Source organism: Saccostrea cucullata, unplaced genomic scaffold, assembly GCF_032062105.1.
Source record: "Saccostrea cucullata isolate Sc308-1 unplaced genomic scaffold, CSIRO_AGI_Scuc_v1 ctg3080, whole genome shotgun sequence".
Lineage (NCBI taxonomy): Eukaryota > Metazoa > Mollusca > Bivalvia > Ostreida > Ostreidae > Saccostrea > Saccostrea cuccullata.
In genome coordinates, this window is record NW_026938131.1 from 35,623 (window position 1) to 54,799 (window position 19,177).

Sequence of the window (19,177 nt, forward strand, 5' to 3'; positions counted from 1 at the left end):
AAACCATTGTTCTTTACCATTGGAAGACCAATAACAATAATTTCTACAAATTGATACTTAATATCCTAATGACCTTATTGACCTAGCCTAATTAAAATATTACAAATAATTAATGTTTGGCGTACTTGTCATGGCCATTTATTCACAATTTTTTCAACAAAACAACAAAATATGCGCCGATCTTCAAATCGATATGGCAGCATATACACAAACAACTCAAAGCAGTAGAAACACCACCTTGACCCAAGGGACCTGGAAAAAACAGTGCCCCATGGAGGTGGCATTCTCTGCAAAATTCTGCCATTAATATAGTTTTTATACCATCACTACACAAAATTCTTTAAAGTCACTGGCGCATAAATTCTCTGTTCTATCTCGAGTCTTTGTAGATATGCATACGATCAATCATCTTATGGTCCATGACGCTGAAAATATAAATTTAAAACAGCAGCAGAAATTTTGTTCTACACACATCAAAAACATTAAAATACAACTGAAGAGTAATAAGCTCATCAATTTATATACAATATTTTAACATCAATTAATTCTATAAAAAATTCTTCTAAGGCCAAGCATTTCTGCAGAAGTTATAACTTGGAGAGGGTGGGAGGGTTCTTCAGTTAAAATTTTTGGTACCAGCAGCTTTGTTGTTCAACAGGAAAAGGAAGTTTACCTTGCGCATGCCCAGTTGTATAAATGTGACAAGTAAGAGTTGTCTATCTTTCTATAGTCAATAATTATGTGCTCAAAATAACCTAGTTTATCCAGAGGAGATAAACTTTATTATTTTTAGACAGCAAAGCACCCCTTACAAACCATTGTTCTTTACCATTGGAAGACCAATAACAATAATTTCTACAAATTGATACTTAATATCCTAATGACCTTATTGACCTAGCCTAATTAAAATATTACAAATAATTAATGTTTGGCGTACTTGTCATGGCCATTTATTCACAATTTTTTCAACAAAACAACAAAATATGCGCCGATCTTCAAATCGATATGGCAGCATATACACAAACAACTCAAAGCAGTAGAAACACCACCTTGACCCAAGGGACCTGGAAAAAACAGTGCCCCATGGAGGTGGCATTCTCTGCAAAATTCTGCCAAATGAACCACAAAACATATTTTTTGTGGGTCATCCGCCAACAAATCTAGGCGGTCAATTTTGCATTCACCAATACAAATACATATTTATCAATTTAACACTCGACCAGTAATTGTATACAATTCAATTTTCAAATATGCAACTTCACAACTTCAAGGATTGGCCATGACAAGACTTAACAAGTACATGTGGGAGTAGTAGGATAAAATCTGTCAGTGGTTGACAAAAACACCCCCAGAGCATTTCTTAAAGAATTCACAAACAAGTCATTACCCAAGTCTGACAAGTGTACACCATCTTTGCGAAAAAGGGCTACATGTCTTCTTAAAATATCAGGATGTTTAATGGAGGCCCCACACATTTTCTTAACAACAAAAGTAGCAAGTGCAGAATTGATTCTTCTTCTCCAATTTTCTCCATCATTGTTAGAAAGACATAAGGTCCAATTACTTCGTGGTAAAATATGAGACCAAACAATAACTGTCTTTGGCATTAATTGTGAAATATTTACAATGGTAGATTTCATGCACATTTGTAAACCCTTCAAGGTATTATGCGGATTACCAATATCATTGCCACCACAGTGTATTACTAGGATTGTTGGTGGGTTATTATCTTTTAATTTCTTTTGGATAGTTGGATAAAGCTGTGACCAAACCATACCCCTTATTCCATGCCAAATTATCCTATGTGATTCAAATCCCAGGTTGTTAAGCATTCTCTGTTGAGCATATTTCTGAGCCCAAAATATCAAAGATGAACCAATTATCCATATGCAATCTGAAATGATTTTGAACAAAATAAATTTGCATCTAACTTATTAAACAATTGGCCTTATATATGACTTGTAGGCAGCAGAATTCCATCTGCCAATGGTTTTGATTTCAGCTTCGCTCATACCATTTAAATACAGATGTGTGGCCCCACCAATTCTAAAAGAATGAGATTTAAAAACCGATGTGTTTATATTCAAAAATGATAAACATTTATTGAGCATTGTAGAAAACTGATACTGAGTCAAAGGCTTGGAGTTGAAATGCACAAAAAATTTTGTAGTTGAAATTGTCTGACGCATTGCAAGAAATTTCTGCAGTATTGTAAACAAAATTAATGACTGGGCATGCTTTGGAACTTTAACTGCTGAACCCCTGTGCATTTGATCAGTCTTAGAACTTTTAATCAGTAGACTAACATGGTCTTGTAATAACTGAACACTATCAGATTGAAGGTCTACTACTTCACTGACTCTAAGCAATGCAAAAAATGCTACTGAATAGGCACATTGAAATAATGTTGCCTCGTATAAAGAATGTGCAACATATGGCAAGGTATTTATGATACGACCTAATAAGTGCAAGGTAATAGGCCTTCTAATATCACTAGACACAGTCAACTTTTTGTAACCAGTAAGCAGTTTTTTAATTAAAAATGACTCCACAGAATTTGGCCATCCATGAATGTTTATAAAAAAGCTCAGACCAGACAGATAACACTTGACGGTTGAAAAGGCACATTTTTTCTCTGACATGTGTGCAACAAAATTGATGACATGGTCAACAGGTGGAGGCCACAATTGTGGAAAAAAAGAGTTATCTACCCTAAATTTAATAAAGGTTTGAATGCCCTGCCTATAAACTTTGTTTGTATTGTCCGAAATGCTAGCATCTACCAGGTTCTCTACAGTTGATGAATAATTTGCCAAAATTGCATAGGAACTGGACAAGGATAAGGCCGAGCCCCAGGAGCCAGCTGATGGAACCTCGAAAACTGAAAACGAGAAAGAGCATCTGCCTTATCATTCTTAAAACCTTGAATATGTTGACATTTGATTTGAATATTATTCTGCAATGTTTTGAGGACCAAGGCTCTCAACAAAACCATAACTCTCTTATTTTTTGACGTTTTGTTGTTAATTATGTGAACAAGTGCTAAATTGTCTACATGTAATAGCAATTTATTAGAAGCTAGTTTTTCTGCCCAAATAACAATACCTAACAATATTGGAATGAGCTCCAACAAAGTAATATCCTTCTTTATCTCCTGAGACCAACTTGCTGGCCAAGCTAACACACTCAATTCATCGCCAAAAACAACACCACACCCAACCGACCCTGAACTGTCTGTATAAAATTGCAACATATCACTATCTGACCAATCTACTGATGGAAACCGAGTTAGTCCATTAAAATTTTGCAGAAATACAACCCACATTTGAAGGTCCAACTTAATCTCATTAGATATTCTAATCAAATGAAAAGATCTATCAACACCTTGTAGTGCCCCGTAAATTCTCCTACAAAATGCCCTACCAGCCGGTAGTGCTTTTACAACAAAGGCAAGTGAACCAACAAGCGATTCTAATTCTTTCTTTGTTACTTTTTTACTACACTGAACATACTTTATCTTTTCCAACAATTCATCCACTTTTTCTTTTGGAACAAAAATTGTCTCTTCAACAGAATCTATTCCTAACCCTAAAAATGTTAATTTTGTACAAGGACCTTGAGTTTTTTCTGGTGCAATTGGAACTCCTAAAAATTGACTCAGTTCTTGAAAATGATACATTAATTCTCTGCATTCACTAGAATTCGCTGATCCAGCAAAAAAGAAATCATCTAAGTAATGAACAATGCCATCCTTTTGTGACCTCTGTTCTAATTCCCAATGTAAAAATGATGAAAATTTTTCAAACAGTGAACAAGATACTGAACACCCCATTGGCAAACACTTGTCAATATAATATGAATTATTAAACTTAAAACCTAGCAGACAAAATTCCTGAGGATTGATTGGTAAAAGCCTAAATGCACTAGAAATATCCATCTTTGCCATAAGGGCCCCTTTTCCTTTGTTTTGAATTATGTTAATTGCATCATCAAACGAAGCATAGCTGACAGTACAATCTTGTTGATCTATGTAATCGTTAACACTATCACCATAAGGATGTGAAAGATTGGTTATCATACGCCATCCACCTTGTTTTTTAGGTAATAAACCTATTGGGCTACATCTTAAATTTGATATTGGGGGGGCTGAAAAAGGACCCAAAACCCTACCTAATCCAATTTCCTTCTTAATCTTTTCTTCTAGAAAACTAGAGTGTTGAATTGCAGACTTCATATTTTTATATTCAACCCTTACTCTAATGCCCTGATAATTTAACAAAAACCCTTTCTCAAAACCCTACCCTACTATGTTGGCAACTTTTCTGTCAGGATAATTTATTAATAATTTGTGAAGATTGTTGGTTTTAATTGGAGAATGGCCTAAATCCCATAACTTATAGATAGTTTTGATTGACCAAAGTTACTTCCCGTTGGTCGCCATACTGGAGGTCCAAACGCTCATATTCCTTCATTGTTCAACCAATTTCAAATTTTTATATTTGCTATTCTGAATTAGAAATCATTATTTTTCTGAAGTATATAAATTTTTTGGAAGCCTCTTTTATTTAAAAAAAATTATTTGATAAAGATTTTCCACCAAATATTTCTGCTATAGTTTCTTAAACTTGGTAAGACAAAGAGGGAAAATCACTTCGACCTCCAATATGGCGGCCAACGGGAGGTAACTTTCGCTAAATTCAGGCCTATCGAAAACTATCTATTGTGTAGGTCGAATTGCTCGCTGTGGGAATCTTGGGCGGAACTGCTGTTGTGTGGGCCTAGACTGGGGGAATTGTTTGACATTGTTATTCTGGGAAGATCTGCAATGTAAAGAAGGATGTGAACCATTACATTTCACACAAATATGCAAAAACTTGCAATTGTGTTTTTCGCAAACACCCTGAAAATTGTAAGAGTAACATTTAAATTGTTTGGGGGGATTCTGACTATAATTTTGTACAGTGGGCTGCATATAAAACAACCAAAGTTCAGCATCAACCGAACCCCAGTTAAGATTTGAATCAAATGATTTTTTCAGCCTAAACTGGATGTCATAATCCCTCCAACCATAAGACGTAGGTGAACGCTCTGCACCTTTTCTAATTGTTGCCATATAACGAAATAAATTTATAGCTTGTGCAGAGTGCTTGGCGCATTAAATTGAGGCAAAAATTAAAAAGGCATCAGTCCATTGTGAAACAGACATAATTTTTTCATCTTTGTACTTAGGTTTAACCTGAATTAAACCATCAAGATAAACAATATGATGCTGTATATCTGAAACTGGTTCTTTGATCAACAGTTTACTCAAAGCGACATACTCGTTATTCCAAATTTTTTCTTTCAATGTTTGAGAGACATGAGCTCCAAGCATTGATGCTACTGTAACAGGAAAGGAGAAAATGCATTGGAATAAAATTGGGACCCCTGTATCTCTGTCAGGTGCTCTACCAACTGAGCTATCCAGGCCGATATCCACGGCCCAAACCATTACATTCCTCCCTCCTTAAAGGTCTTCGCCCTCGAAGACACAACCCATAGAGATTGATTAAGGACTTTCACCTGCAATTCCAAAAACACGGCACCAAATCTGTAACAGGAAAGGAGAAAATGCATGGCTGGACCGGGATTCGAACCCGGGACCCCTGCATCTCTAAAAAGGTGCTCTACCAACTGAGCTATCCAGGCCGATCTACGGCCCAAACCATTACATTCCTCCCTCCTTAAATGGTCTTCGCCCTCGAAGACACAACCCAAGTTCTTATGTGCTCTGGCAGGACTTTCATGCAAGTCCAGGGGTGGTCAACGGCACCAAATCTGTTTAACAGGAAAAAAAATGCATGGCTTTTTTTTTTCGAACCCGGGACCCCTGCATCTATTAGTCAGGTGCTCTACCAACTGATATCCAGGCCGATCTCCACGGCCCAAACCATTACACTACACTCTGAAAAGGTGTAGGCCTATCTAATTCAACCATGCAATTTATACCTGTTGTAGTGCTAGTTGTTGGCACAGGCAACTGCGGCTCCATCTGTTGGGTGGGTACAGTCTGCACAACCGGAGTTGGGATGTCTGCAGTCTCGTAACAGGCTGTAAATTGAACAAGCGATTCTTGGCTGACCATGTAATTGACATAGCTGCCTGGGAATAATGACTGGTGACTGATGTCGGTATTTTGGGGTCAATGGACGTCGACGCTACTGTGGATGCTTGGATGGTCACCGTGGAGGCTAAAAATACTATGTGCCGCAGAATCCTAGATACTGGGCGGGCATATGGGCTATTGGCCTTCGATGCCCTGGTTTTATTGGCTCTCAACATGGTTTGACTTTCTCTTCGTGATGCCTTAGATGAAAGTAATTTTCTTCAGTTAAAATTTTTGGTACCAGCAGCTTTGTTGTTCAACAGGAAAAGGAAGTTTACCTTGCGCATGCCCAGTTGTATAAATGTGACAAGTAAGAGTTGTCTATCTTTCTATAGTCAATAATTATGTGCTCAAAATAACCTAGTTTATCCAGAGGAGATAAACTTTATTATATCTAATTCGAGAATTTTCAGTCATATAGAGACGTCAAATGCTAACTAACGTTTTTCATATAAATCGAGGCCATTATTTACACACATTGCATTTCAGGTTTTTCTCGTTCATGACAAGGAGCACACACGGGTGTGAGCGGTCAGTAGGGGATGCTCATTCCTTCATGGCACCTTATCCCATCTTTGATGTTTTTGGAGATCCGTGTTTGCTCTGCTCTAGAATTTTATTGTTTAAATGGGGGTCCATCCATCTATGACTCATTAATTGGACACTAATACAGAATAAGTAGATAAAAGCATCGAAGACTATGTCTTTAAAAACAATGATTGGAAAGAGCTATAAAGAAAACGATGACTGCCCATCTATGATTACACTATCAGCAATGATGCAAAATCTAAATATAAGCGTTGAGGACTATTTATGACCCCATAAATAGTAAGGATAAAGAAAAACAAGATCGAAGCTATGAGGACTGGCAATGAAAACCTAGTAAATAGCAATGACGATGAACTAGACAAAAAGATGAGAGCAGCAATGGGGGTATTAGAAAGAAGCTATGAAGAATGTTCGTATTTGAAAATATATGCCGAAATAAAGAACAACTAGAAAATAAGCTGTCAGGACACCTATGACGATAAAATATGAAGAATTACTTAGGCAGCATGGAAAACTGTCGGCGACGCCATAATCAGTCATATTATTGATTGGTTTAACTTCCATCTCGAGATGGAATAGGTAAGGTTTTGCTCTGTTTGCCCCCAAAATTGACCTCCTCGAATTAAAAGTATTCCACAACAGTGCTGAAAATGACTGTTTTTGAGCGCAGAAAGGCTCCACGCTTAGCTCTTTCATCGCGGCAACAACTGCCTTATTTTTATGATATTATAAAAGACGAAAATTACCAATTTATTAAAATATATGCATAACACTTCAGAGTCAAGACTAACGGAAATTTTGCACTCAAAAACTTATTCTGCAGAAATAAACATTGTTAAACTCATTCAAAAATACTTTAATGAATTGCTCGCCCATTTCCTGAGCGGAACTGGAGGAGTGGTAGAACTGAATGTAAACTGTACGAGAACTTGTATATTTTTGCTTGTTCTTTAAAATAAAAATAAAATATCAACTCTATAATTAGATGATAAATAATTACATGCCCTGTATTATTAATCAGTACCAAAACTTAAGCATGACTATGTTATTTTCCGACACCATATTCATCCGATTATTCTTATATATTATATATTTTTTCTGTATTAATTTCCTGTTAAGTAATTTATAGATAACTGGGACTAATGTTTTGTCCCAAATACCCCCACAATGCGTGACATTTAAAACAGGACTGTTCAATAAATAATGTCCTTGGTGCTTGGAAAGAAAAAAAAAACGCTCTTCAATAATCTAGATATTCTTTATTAATTGAAACGCATGCCCGTAACATTTTTATCCAATTTCTCATTGTTTTAGAACACATTTTTGAGTACGGCCCTTCGTAAACTGGAATATGGCAGACTCTATATGATTTCCTGGACTTCTTCTCTCTGAAAGGTGTTTTTTTTTCAAGTTTGGAAAATGAAAAAAGTCAATGGGTGAGAGATCTGGTGAATATTGTTGGTGTGACAAAACATTAACTTTCTGTTTATCCTTTACTCTTCATGGCGTTTGGGGTCGGACGCTGTCAATAAGAAATTTTATGTTGTTGATTCCTGATTCTGGTTCCATTATCTCATAAACCTTTCGAGTTTTGCAAAAAAAAAAAAAAATGCTTTCTAGCTATAGACTTCTCCAGAAATTGACCTGCCTCCCCGAATAAGAACTGAAACAACAAGACCGCTAATATTTCAGAAAATGGCATATAAAACTGTTTTTGTGCTTTTGCAATTTTTTGCTCTTCTCAGACCTTGGTTGTTTTTGTCAAGTGAATCTTATTGTAAACTTGTTTTGAGGGGTTAAAGCAAATGGATTCAAGTTTCATTATCTGATTGAATTAAAGACAAATGTAAATATCTTAAATTTTTTAATTTTTAAAGTAATTGTTTAGATTTTCTTACACGCTGTCGTTTTCACTCATTTTTCGAGTACTAATCTTTATTACTGTCAATTGTTTCTTTAAAACAGTGAAAACTACCCCCGAAATGACGCCTATCAATTTTGCTATGTGTCTTAGAGTCAATCAAACATCAGCAGTGATAATTTGTTGAATTTTGGCAAAGAGTACATTGGTTGTTGTAAGTCCTTGTCACCAAGAACGGTGCCCGTTTTTAATGCCCATTGTATCATTTTTGTTTATTGAAATCCACCTACTCATGTGTCTATAAAAGAGACATTAGTTGCTGTAAATTTCACATATTTCAGAGAATATTTCTTTAGGATGAGGTTAATGAGTTTTACAACACCTTTAATGAAGCGTCTAATTTCACTCTAGTTTACTGATTCTTTACCATTCATTTTCAATGCAGTGTTTCGAATAGCCCTTGTTTTCCAGTTTCTCACAAAGAAACTAAGTGATGAAAAGTGGTCACATAAACTTTAATCAATTCATCAAAGATTAAATCATGAGAGAAAGTCAAGCTTAATATCATATGATTCCTAATAGGCTATGTTGCATGACACAGAGCTCAGGACATTTTTTATTGAACAGCCTTTGTAAAGATATTAACAAATTCTGATCTATTTAAAAAATCCCATAGATATTTATACAAATATGTGAAAAGGGCATAAAATTAACAAGGACGCCTGGGAATTTCTGAGGTGGGATCAGGTGCCTTGGAGGAGTAAGTATCCCCTGTTAATCGATCACAGCTGCCGTTAGCCCTATATTTATCAAGTAGCCAAAACTATAAACAGCAGTGGTCAATTTTTCATATAGTTGTATTTTTTGTACCTGTTGGACAGCTTCTGATAATCTATTAAGTACCTAAGTAATATTTATCATGTGGCCACTCAATTGATTAAAGCTTTAAAATAAAGCGGAAAAGTATGAAGTTCTTTCATTTGCTGAACAAATAGCGTTTGAAGGATATAAAAGCTGTTACTTATAATGAAGTTTTATTTTGGACAAAGACATTTGAAATATAAAACCTATAAAATAAAATACGGTTGAGAGTATAAAGCAACATAATGTGTAGAAATGTTCTTAATAGACGTGTCAGTGACCTTTAAAGGAAAATAAAAAAAAAAAAATAAGGAAGGATTGAAATTAACTTGCTTGTGTAGAAGTGAGTCATTCTTTTATATATACATGTATAAAAAAAATTATATGTAACATTATCAGTCAAAATACCGACCATTTCATATATATGTACTTTGTAAAAATTGAATTAATTAAATCAATTTGCAGCAGCAGTGCGGTTTTTATGCCCCCGTAAACGAAGTTTCGGGGGTATATAGTTTTTGTCGTGTCCGTCTGTCTGTCTCTCTGTTTGTCTGTTTGTCCGCAAAAACTTTAACCTTGCCCATAACTTTTGATTTAGTGGAGCTATGACTTTCATATTTCATATGTGTATTCCTTGTGACAAGACCTTTCTTTGGGTACCACCAAATTTGACCTTTTGACCTTGGAGTTTGACCCACTTTTACATGAAAATTTTAAAATTCTACTTTGGTCATATCTTTTGAACAGTATATACCAGGATATTTATACTTCACATATATAATGTTTGTTAAGAGACCTTTCACTGGATACAAACAACTTTGACCCTTTGACCATGACCTTGTAGATTTTTGTACTTGTGAAAAAACTTTAACCTTGGCCATAACTTTTGAACGGTAAGGGATAGGGCTTTCATACTTCATATAGGTAATCCTTGTGAGAAGACTCTTCATTGGATACCAAGAACTTTGACCCTTTGACCTTGACCTTTGAGATTGACCTACTTTAAAAAAGGAAAATGTTGACCATAACTTTTGAAGAGTTTTACATATTTGATCCTTATGACAAGATCTTTCATTTGATAACAATAACTTTGACCCTTTGACCTTGACATTTGAGTTTGCCCTCCTTTTTAAGAAATTGAACGTTGACCATAACTTCTGAACGGTTAGGGCTAGGGCTTTCATGATCTACGTAGGTATTTTATGTGGCAAGACCTTTCATTTGATACTAATTACATTGACCTTTTGACCTTGGAAATTTTTGTACTTATTGAAAAAATTAACATTAGCTTACTTTCAAATTTCACAATTGTTTTCCAGTGAGAATACCCTACTTTTGGTTCCAATTAATTAAATTTGCATTTAAAAAAAGCTTAATCTATGCTATGTTGCCATACGGGGGCATCAGTGTTTTACAAACACATCTTGTTTTAAAAGCTCTTTTTAGTTTAGCCGAATTCAGCCTTCAATTACTTTTTTTGGAAACGCTGTTTTTGTTGATTGTAACATCTCTCTTAACTGAAAAGTCAGTTGGTTTAAATTGTTCCCCCATCTTCTTTAACTTCGTCAATAGAAATATGTTGCAGAGAAAAATTCAGTTAGGTATTTTATTAATAAAAATTGGGTCTGATTGAAGGTCCTGTGTAGCTGTAGGTGCTGGCACGAAAAAGATCCCTCCCTGCTCAATAGCCCTAAGTGCCGAGTATGGAACAAAAATTTGCATCTCTCCACCGGCAAGTTGTGGCGTCTCCATATGAGTGAAAAATTCTTGAGAGGGACGTTAAACAATCAATCAATAAATCAATCAATCAATCAATAAATCAATCAATCAATGGTGCCAAATACCCTCTGTTTGGGAAAGAAACAGCAAAATTATATAACACTAGTAGATGCTGGATATTGACATTTTAAACTTTACCGAGTGTCCAGTTTAAAAAAAACATTTCAGACTTGAGTATCATTTGACTTTTTTAAAAGTATATTATGATGGACATTTGTTATATATTACTATAACAACCATGCAGAATCTGAATCCCAGATTGGAAATTAATTAAAATTGCTTCTCTTTAAAGAAAGTGAATTAGGAGAATTTTTGAAATGCTCACTAATTGTAAATATTTAGAGATGAATTATCCCTTTGGTCTTAAGTTATTGGTCACAGTATTGTAACTTGTAGCTGATGCGAATAGTAATAGTTTTAAGCTTCATGATTGTTTGTTCCATTTTGGGAATCAAATTCCGATGATATGTAATTGTAAAACTTGTGACGTTAAAATATTTCTAGAAATAACTTCCAAATATAATATGGTTATAACTGACAATTTTCTACTCAATTATACAAGCATGTATGCAATAATGTATTTGGAAATTCCACAGGTACATCTTTTTGAAATAAAAGTGACATGCTAATACATGGGGTAAGAAAAAGAAATAAAGCACAAGAGTAAATAAAGTAATTTTGAAATAATATAAAAATTAAAATGAATAGTTACATAAAAATATATATTATGAAACATTTGTAATGGTATATTCACCATTCACATTCAAGGAATATCTTTCTTGCTAGGTTTGATTGATCCCTCTGTTTCGGGTTCGAGTCTAAACGTGGGACATGGAGACTTGTCCTTTGGATGAGACGGTAAAGACCGAGGTCCCGTGTCGCAGTAGGTGCTGGCACGAAAAAGATCCCTCCCTCCTCAATAACCCTGTGTGCCGAGTATGGAAAAAACTTACAGCTCCAGCTCTCAAAGGGCAAGTGATGGCGTCTCCATATAAGTGAAAAATCCTCGAAGGGACGTTAAACAATCAATCAATGATGCCAAATACCTTCTGTTTGAGATAGAAATAATGAAAAAAAATATATAAATAATAAATAAGATTACTTGTACTTGATAACCACCATATTATTGACAAACCATGTCATCAATAAATCATAATAAATATGTAAATAATGGAAAATAAAGATATACAATCATATTATTCATCGGCATTAATAAAAATGATGATAACGTCCCAGCTGTATACAAATCAATTACACATTCCAGCTTTAATATAAATATTATAATAAAAAAACTGTACATTTAACAGAGAATTCAGAATTTTATTACATTAGTACGAGCTAAATCTTGACATTTTAAACTTTACCGAGTGTCGAGTTTAAAAAAAAAATCAGTATGATTTGATTTTTTTAAACAATGTATTATGATAGACATGTGTTCAGGTATTGTTCAGTATCTTCCGTATAGAATCTACGTTCTTGACTTGACTGAGCATCTTATTTTTTTAAAATGTGCATTTAGATTGTTTGCATTGTTTTGTAACTGACAATGTTGCAAGATATTTTATTTTCTTTTACTAAAGCCCAGAGAGTTAATTCTACTTAATATATTTAGGTACTATAACAAACATGTAGAACTAGAATCTGATTCCAAGATTGGAAAATAATTTATATTGCTCCTCAACTTTTAAACCCTTCTTTAAAGAAATTGAATCAAGGAGAATTTTTGAAATCCTCACTGACTGTAAATATTGGAGATGAAAAATCACATTGGTCTTAAGTTATTGTTCACAATATTATTACTTGTAGCTGATGCGTATAATAATAGTTTTAATCTTCATGATAGTTTGTTCCATTTTGGGAATCAAATTGCAATGCTATATAATTGTAAAACTTGTGACGTTAAAATATTTCTAGAAATAATTTCCAAATATAATTATAACTGACAATTTTCTACTAAATTAGACAATAATGTATGCATTAATGAAATCGGAAATTCCGCAGTTAAATCTTTATGAAATAGTGAGATTTTATTAAAAAAAAAAACAACTTTTTTTTCTTAGAGTCATAAAGTTATTATATTGTTATGATTTCTGAAAGGGGTTAAGATTTTACAATTAAATCGGAACAAATAATCATTTGAATAGATGAACAATTAATACAAATATGATTTTGTTAGCAACAATTAGCAAAAGTGAACTGGATAACTGCTTGTTTTTATAAAAATATGTAAAAAAAAAAAAAATTAATCAAATTTAGACATAAGTGTTTTAGGAGGTTCAGAGTTTAACAATCTCTTCCTTTTTACTATTCAGGCTCTGTTGTCGTATTATATTTTTTGTTCCGTGTATTCTTTCAAAACTTACAGGCGAATACAAATGGTTTAGAAAGAAAGAAAACGCAGAAATAACTAAAGGAATATTTAAATGAAATAAAGATTAATATGAATACTATAGTTAAATAAAATATATATATCATGAAATATCTTTCTTGCTCGGTGTCATTTAAGCGGTATACTGTATATACCGGTATAGTCTTGAAGATATGAAAGCTTGACGTCTTGTTCAATTAAAAGTAGCAAGTAATTAATTGCTCTCTTCTTGTTTTTGATGAAAAAAACTTTAATCAATTTATTCTTTGTTTTCTTCTTCATCCTTGTTTTTTTTTCTTATCGTATTGCAGTCGTTTGACAAAACCCTGCGGTATTCAAAGAGGACTGTCAAAATATATCGAAGCATTGGACCGGTGTAAATACGTGTACATGGATACACGGCCTCCTTCTTGTATCATGTAATGGTGGTTGGAATTTCCTATTAATTCCAGTTACTGATCATTAAACTTCAGCTTTTTGAAAAAAAAAAGATTGCATCAAAGAAAACAATAAAAACAAAATCGAAAAAAAAAAATCATATCATACAAAACATGTTAAGTGTGTTACATATTTAAAAAAATTTCTATAGAAAAATAAATTATGTAATATATCGGGAAAAGAATGATTTCAAATGCATTATATCAATGAAGGAACTTTTTATCTATGTTTTGGTAATGATAGATTAATAATTTCCTTGATATTTTTATTAATAATTCGTTTTTTTTTTGTATTTGTGTGACATACAAGTTTCATATGACCGTGAATATGTAATATTATGTTATCAAAACTAGACTTCCTCCTATTTTAATTAGCACTTGAACTAAAATGGCAATTTTTCGATGATCACATTGACTTCTGAACATGTGAATATATTTGTCTCATCTCTAATTAGGCAGAATCTCCAATATATAATTTTATATAATTAATCAAACTTCATCATAAGTGGAAACATTTGTATTTTTCTATATTTTGAACCAACGAAAATATGAATATTGAGCAATCTTGACCCATAATCTCACTCTATTCTACTCTTTTGTACATTAATCATTCTCAGTATATAAAACTTTAATCTTTGATTTAACTGTATACTGCACTCAATTGACTATTTAAATAACACTCTTGCTATTGCTTAATATACCAGGGTATGTATTTTTAGACCAATTTTCCTTGTTTCCTTGTTAACGTGCTTGACCCCCATTTTCTATGAAATACTACTTAAAGATCACGATTACTTTCGTTATCTACTTAAGATCTACAGATCAATCTTGTGGGGGATAATGTACAATTATATTATTGTATTTATATGTATCAGTGTATGAAATGTTTATCTACATATACTCAGTGCTTATTTATTTTTATGCTTTTAGGCTTCTTGAGTTTGACAGTTGGGAATTGTCAGAATATTAGTAAATGGATTGCATATTAAACTTATCATAGACAGCTTAGTTAAAGGTTTGAATGTTCAATTTTGTGTAACTATCATGGAACACTTATTTATTTGCATGGTGTATATATATAGATCAATTCTCATTTGAGCAACTCTCTTTATTAAACAAGTTACCATGGAGTCTTGAGGTTTTAAGAAGTTATCTTAGTACAGCATAAACTCCAACTGAATTTGTCCTTTACTGGTACTGAAAAATGTTAATCCATGAATTCCAATATCTTTCCGAGAATTACACATGTACTAGTATCTTAAATTGAAAGATGTTTTTCTTGTGTTTTATTCAATGAGTTTTCTTATTCATTTTTAAAAAATCATGCCTCTTTAAATAGCCCAGAACTTACGAATAAATAATTTTTTTTTATCACGTCATAAGTTGTTAATTGTGAGAGGACCAAGATACTTAGTACTTTCGTTTTTTAAATTGTTTGAATTTGACCCACTATAGAAGTCGGAAGTTAACTTTTATTGTCGTCTCGTGTAGATATTTTTCCGTGATCTTAAATGCCTTCTCCGGAAAGAGGATTTCAACTGAACTAATATATTTCCTTCTCTGAAAACCCGTGAGCTTCAGTCAATGATTATACACACTGGAAGTAACATCAGACGGCTCACACAATGGATGGAAATCTTACTTCTGAGTGGGAACAATACTTGATTTTACGACGCACACCATACACAACATATCTCTTCATCTGCCTCGTTATCGGAATTGGCGGGAATGGGGTAGTGATCCTGACTTACCTCGTCAAAATGCGAGATAATTTGGAACAGCGATTCTTCATTCCACACTTGGCAGTGATGGATCTCCTTGCATGCGCTTCGGCGGCGATCTTATGCCTGCTATCTAACTTTTATCCACTAAGGTTTCCATCGGACTCCCTCTGCCGTTTCTTCTGGTACACATCATGGACAAGTTCTGCAATATCTACGCTGATTTTATTGTTAATTGCCATCCAAAGATACCTTTCAGTTTGTAAGCCCCATGGGCCACAAATGAGCGGGAAATGGCGTTACATAGTCTATGGTTTGACGGTTGTGACATGCATGCTTCTGGCGATTCCTTTTGTTTATTTAACAGGGAACATCAAAATAAGTCAAGTGTATAAAGGAGAAAATGTGACAGCGTACTACTGCTCGACTGGTGCGACTGAAGGTGGATGGAGGGAGTTCGAAACGGTATACTTCATTTGCCTATTTCTCATTGGTGTTTCAAATATACTTGTGACCATGGGATTTTACGTTCCAATAGGTTTAACAATTTACCGTACATTCAACAAACAACATCATCAGAAGTTGAATAACCATACTGGGGAAGAGAGCGTAGACGTTGACTCCTCGGTAGATGGAAGACAAATTAGCGAAGTATTTTCCGGCGACAGTAGTAAAAGCAGAAAATCATCCCTTTGTAACTCAAAATCTTTGTCTATTGTCAGTAAGAAGTCATTGAAAAAGAGGACAAAGGCAAAGAATCGGTTTACGTTGATGCTGATGTTGATTGCTCTCATTTACGTCCTGTCCAATGTTCCCACACTGGCCTTAATAGTAATCTGGAAAGACGATCCGGAATTCTGGTCTGTAGAAGATGACGTCAAATTGAATTTAATCATCATCCTCAGGAGATTATTTCTTGTGAATAATATCGTGAATCCGTTCTTGTATGGATATTTTGATCTGAAATTTAGATGTAAACTTGTAGAATTATTTAGTTGTAAATCATGTCGATGACATATGCTTTAATGTTGTGGCAATACCTTAATTATCCTTTTTTATTTGAATATTGTACAGCAAACATTTTACTACTTCAATTCACCAAAATCTGCACTTGTTATTAAATAACTAACAAAGAAACATTCTTTTTTTTAAAAAGGATGTTTGTAAATTCCCAATAATCTGGACTCAGACACTTTTCTTAAAGCAAACTTTTAGAAGATGATTTTTTAAACGAAAAGAAAACAATCATAGGGTAAGACTTTTGTTAGCTAGTTAAAGAGGCTAAGGGGTGGCAGCCATTTTCAGACTATTTCGATCTCCTTTTTTAAAAAAAAGCTTCAGACAAAGATATACAAAAAATGATCAAATTTTAAAACTAAAATGTATAAATTTTTTCTTTGCCAAATGATAGTTGACAGCTAAAGATACCGCATCTAAAAAATAAGTTAAATCTGGTGGTTAATTTGTGGTTAATTTGTTGACGCCCCGCCTCCTTAAATGTCCCTTCAGTGATTTTTCGCTAATATTGAGAATCCACCATTTGCTAATTGAGGACTTCATTTAGACCTGTGCCCGGCACTTGAGACTTTCGAACAACGAGGGATTTATTTTTATGCCAACCCCTCTTGTGGCACAGAACCTCGGATTATGCGATCTCATCCAGAGGAACAATATCCACGTCACACAGCGGTTTCGAACTCGCGACGTAAGAATCATTTCCTTACTCCTCCACTCTACAACAAACGCTCAATCCACCACCGCGCAGGCGACTGAAGGATTTCTTTAAGACTGTAATGAGGATGTGAAAGTAACAAGCTTACTTTAAAAAATTCCAAAGGAAATACATATGTTTTTTAAAAATTTGGAATCACCATCTGTAGCACTGTAACGACATCCTGTGTCACAAACTCGAGATTTCTCTTATCAAGCGCCTACATTGTCACTCTTTTAAAGTAGCTTTGTATTTATAGCACGAGTTAGTTATTGTAATACTTTATTTATCAAAGTACTACAGGTTGTATGTGATAAACAAGAATGACACATAATGAAAGCAAAACAAAAGAAAATACATATTTAGCATTTTAAAATTCTATCCACACAATGGGACTCAAGACGGATATGTGATTTTTTGCACGTTTGAATTCTGGGAAGAAGAAATATATCTGGGTAACTATGCTGACCATACGTATACAAGAAGAAGGAAGTTTTTAATTATTTAAAATTCTGAAAGAGATGTGCATAATGATTGATACGATAATTGTTTTTAGAACGGAAAATGAAGCTTACGACAATATACAGTGTACCAGCCTTTTTAAAGATTCTTAAATAAATAGTTACAATGGTTATGTGTCAAATATTCTATCAGTCTACTATACCTTTTTTAATTATTTTGTAATGGTAAAGAACAAAATTGTCTTTCATAATATCTAATTAGCCCCTTAATTGCAGAGTGTTAAATATTCACATGTTTTTAAATTAGTTTCTCTTTGGCAAAGTGCCAAATATTCTATCATATGTTTTTTAATTAGTCTCTCAATGGCAAAGTGTCAAATATTCTGTTTAATCTTATGATGATGAATGCAGTGTAGTGGTTTAAAGTGTTCCAAGTGCTTCCGAATTAATTCTAAAAACTTTTGGAATCAGTTGATCTCAAAAATCTCAAAACTAATTAAGAACATTATAGGTGTTTGTGGAAGTATGGTTTTGCACACGAGGAAGAACTTAAGATTTTCTGGAAGGATACATGTATATCTCCTTAAATTAATGGAAAATCAAAGTACTGAGATAAGATTATATCTCTTTTTGAATGTTTGGAATTCATTCCCATATTATTTATAAATTTGATATTCTATTTGACCTTATTTTGATACATTTTTGTAAAATTATGCTTGTATCTTGATATATTGTCTGTAATAAACTTTTGAATAACAATTACTAGTAATAAGATTTTTAGATTTTATTTTTTTTGTTATGTTTTGATTAAAATTGAATTGATAACACATGGTATGTTGCAAGCATCTTACTTAAATGGACTTGTTTTAACCTTGACCACAACTAGAAATTAGATAGCCCAGCAAAAGTAACTGCTGGACTGTCGATTCCTGTCTGTATGTGTAGTAATAAGTTTACCTAATTATATTCGCTTTTTTGTTTTTTTTCTTTTAAAAATCGATTGCAATATTATAGTTAAAAAAATTCATAAATGTCGTGTTGTTTTTTTTTTTAACTTGAAAGCGGTAATTACTGAAAATAATGAATTGAGTTCAGTGATAAAGTTTCAAACATTCTGTCATACTTTTCAAAAAAAAAAACTAATCTCTAAATGGTAAATTTTCCAGAATTCTATCATGTATGTATTTTTCAATTAGTCTCTAAATGGCAATGTGTCTAAAATTCTAACAATTTTTTAAACACTTCTCATAATTGCAAAGTGCCGAATATTATATAAAATTTTCT

At 33.5% G+C, this 19,177-nt stretch overlaps 2 protein-coding genes across 2 annotated transcripts; one reads left to right on the forward strand and one right to left on the reverse strand.

Moving 5' to 3' along the window:
- Positions 1–1,259: 1,259 nt before the first annotated feature.
- Positions 1,260–4,234, reverse strand: LOC134249473 (uncharacterized). The gene is made up of 5 exons (XM_062731824.1): positions 4,171–4,234; positions 3,424–3,588; positions 3,106–3,234; positions 2,753–2,881; positions 1,260–1,891 (listed from the first exon to the last, which is right to left on the reverse strand). Exons 1-5 carry the CDS (start codon positions 4,232–4,234, stop codon positions 1,290–1,292), a joined length of 1,089 nt encoding a protein of 362 aa, XP_062587808.1. The 3' UTR covers positions 1,260–1,289.
- An 11,235-nt stretch (positions 4,235–15,469) lies between these two features.
- Positions 15,470–18,896, forward strand: LOC134249470 (cholecystokinin receptor type A-like). Its single transcript, XM_062731821.1, has one exon. It carries the CDS (start codon positions 15,626–15,628, stop codon positions 16,733–16,735), a length of 1,110 nt encoding a protein of 369 aa, XP_062587805.1. The 5' UTR covers positions 15,470–15,625; the 3' UTR covers positions 16,736–18,896.
- The last annotated feature ends 281 nt before the right edge of the window (positions 18,897–19,177 follow it).

Coding starts and splice junctions, on each gene's coding strand:
- LOC134249473 (XM_062731824.1), bottom strand. CDS start 4,234: ATGAAGTCTGCAATTCAACACTCTAGTTTTCTAGAAGAAAAGATTAAG. Junction 3,235..3,423: donor TGTAAAAGCACTACCGGCTG/GTAGGGCATTTT, acceptor AATTTTATACAG/ACAGTTCAGGGTCGGTTGGG. Junction 2,882..3,105: donor GCTCATTCCAATATTGTTAG/GTATTGTTATTT, acceptor TCTCGTTTTCAG/TTTTCGAGGTTCCATCAGCT.
- LOC134249470 (XM_062731821.1), top strand. CDS start 15,626: ATGGATGGAAATCTTACTTCTGAGTGGGAACAATACTTGATTTTACGA.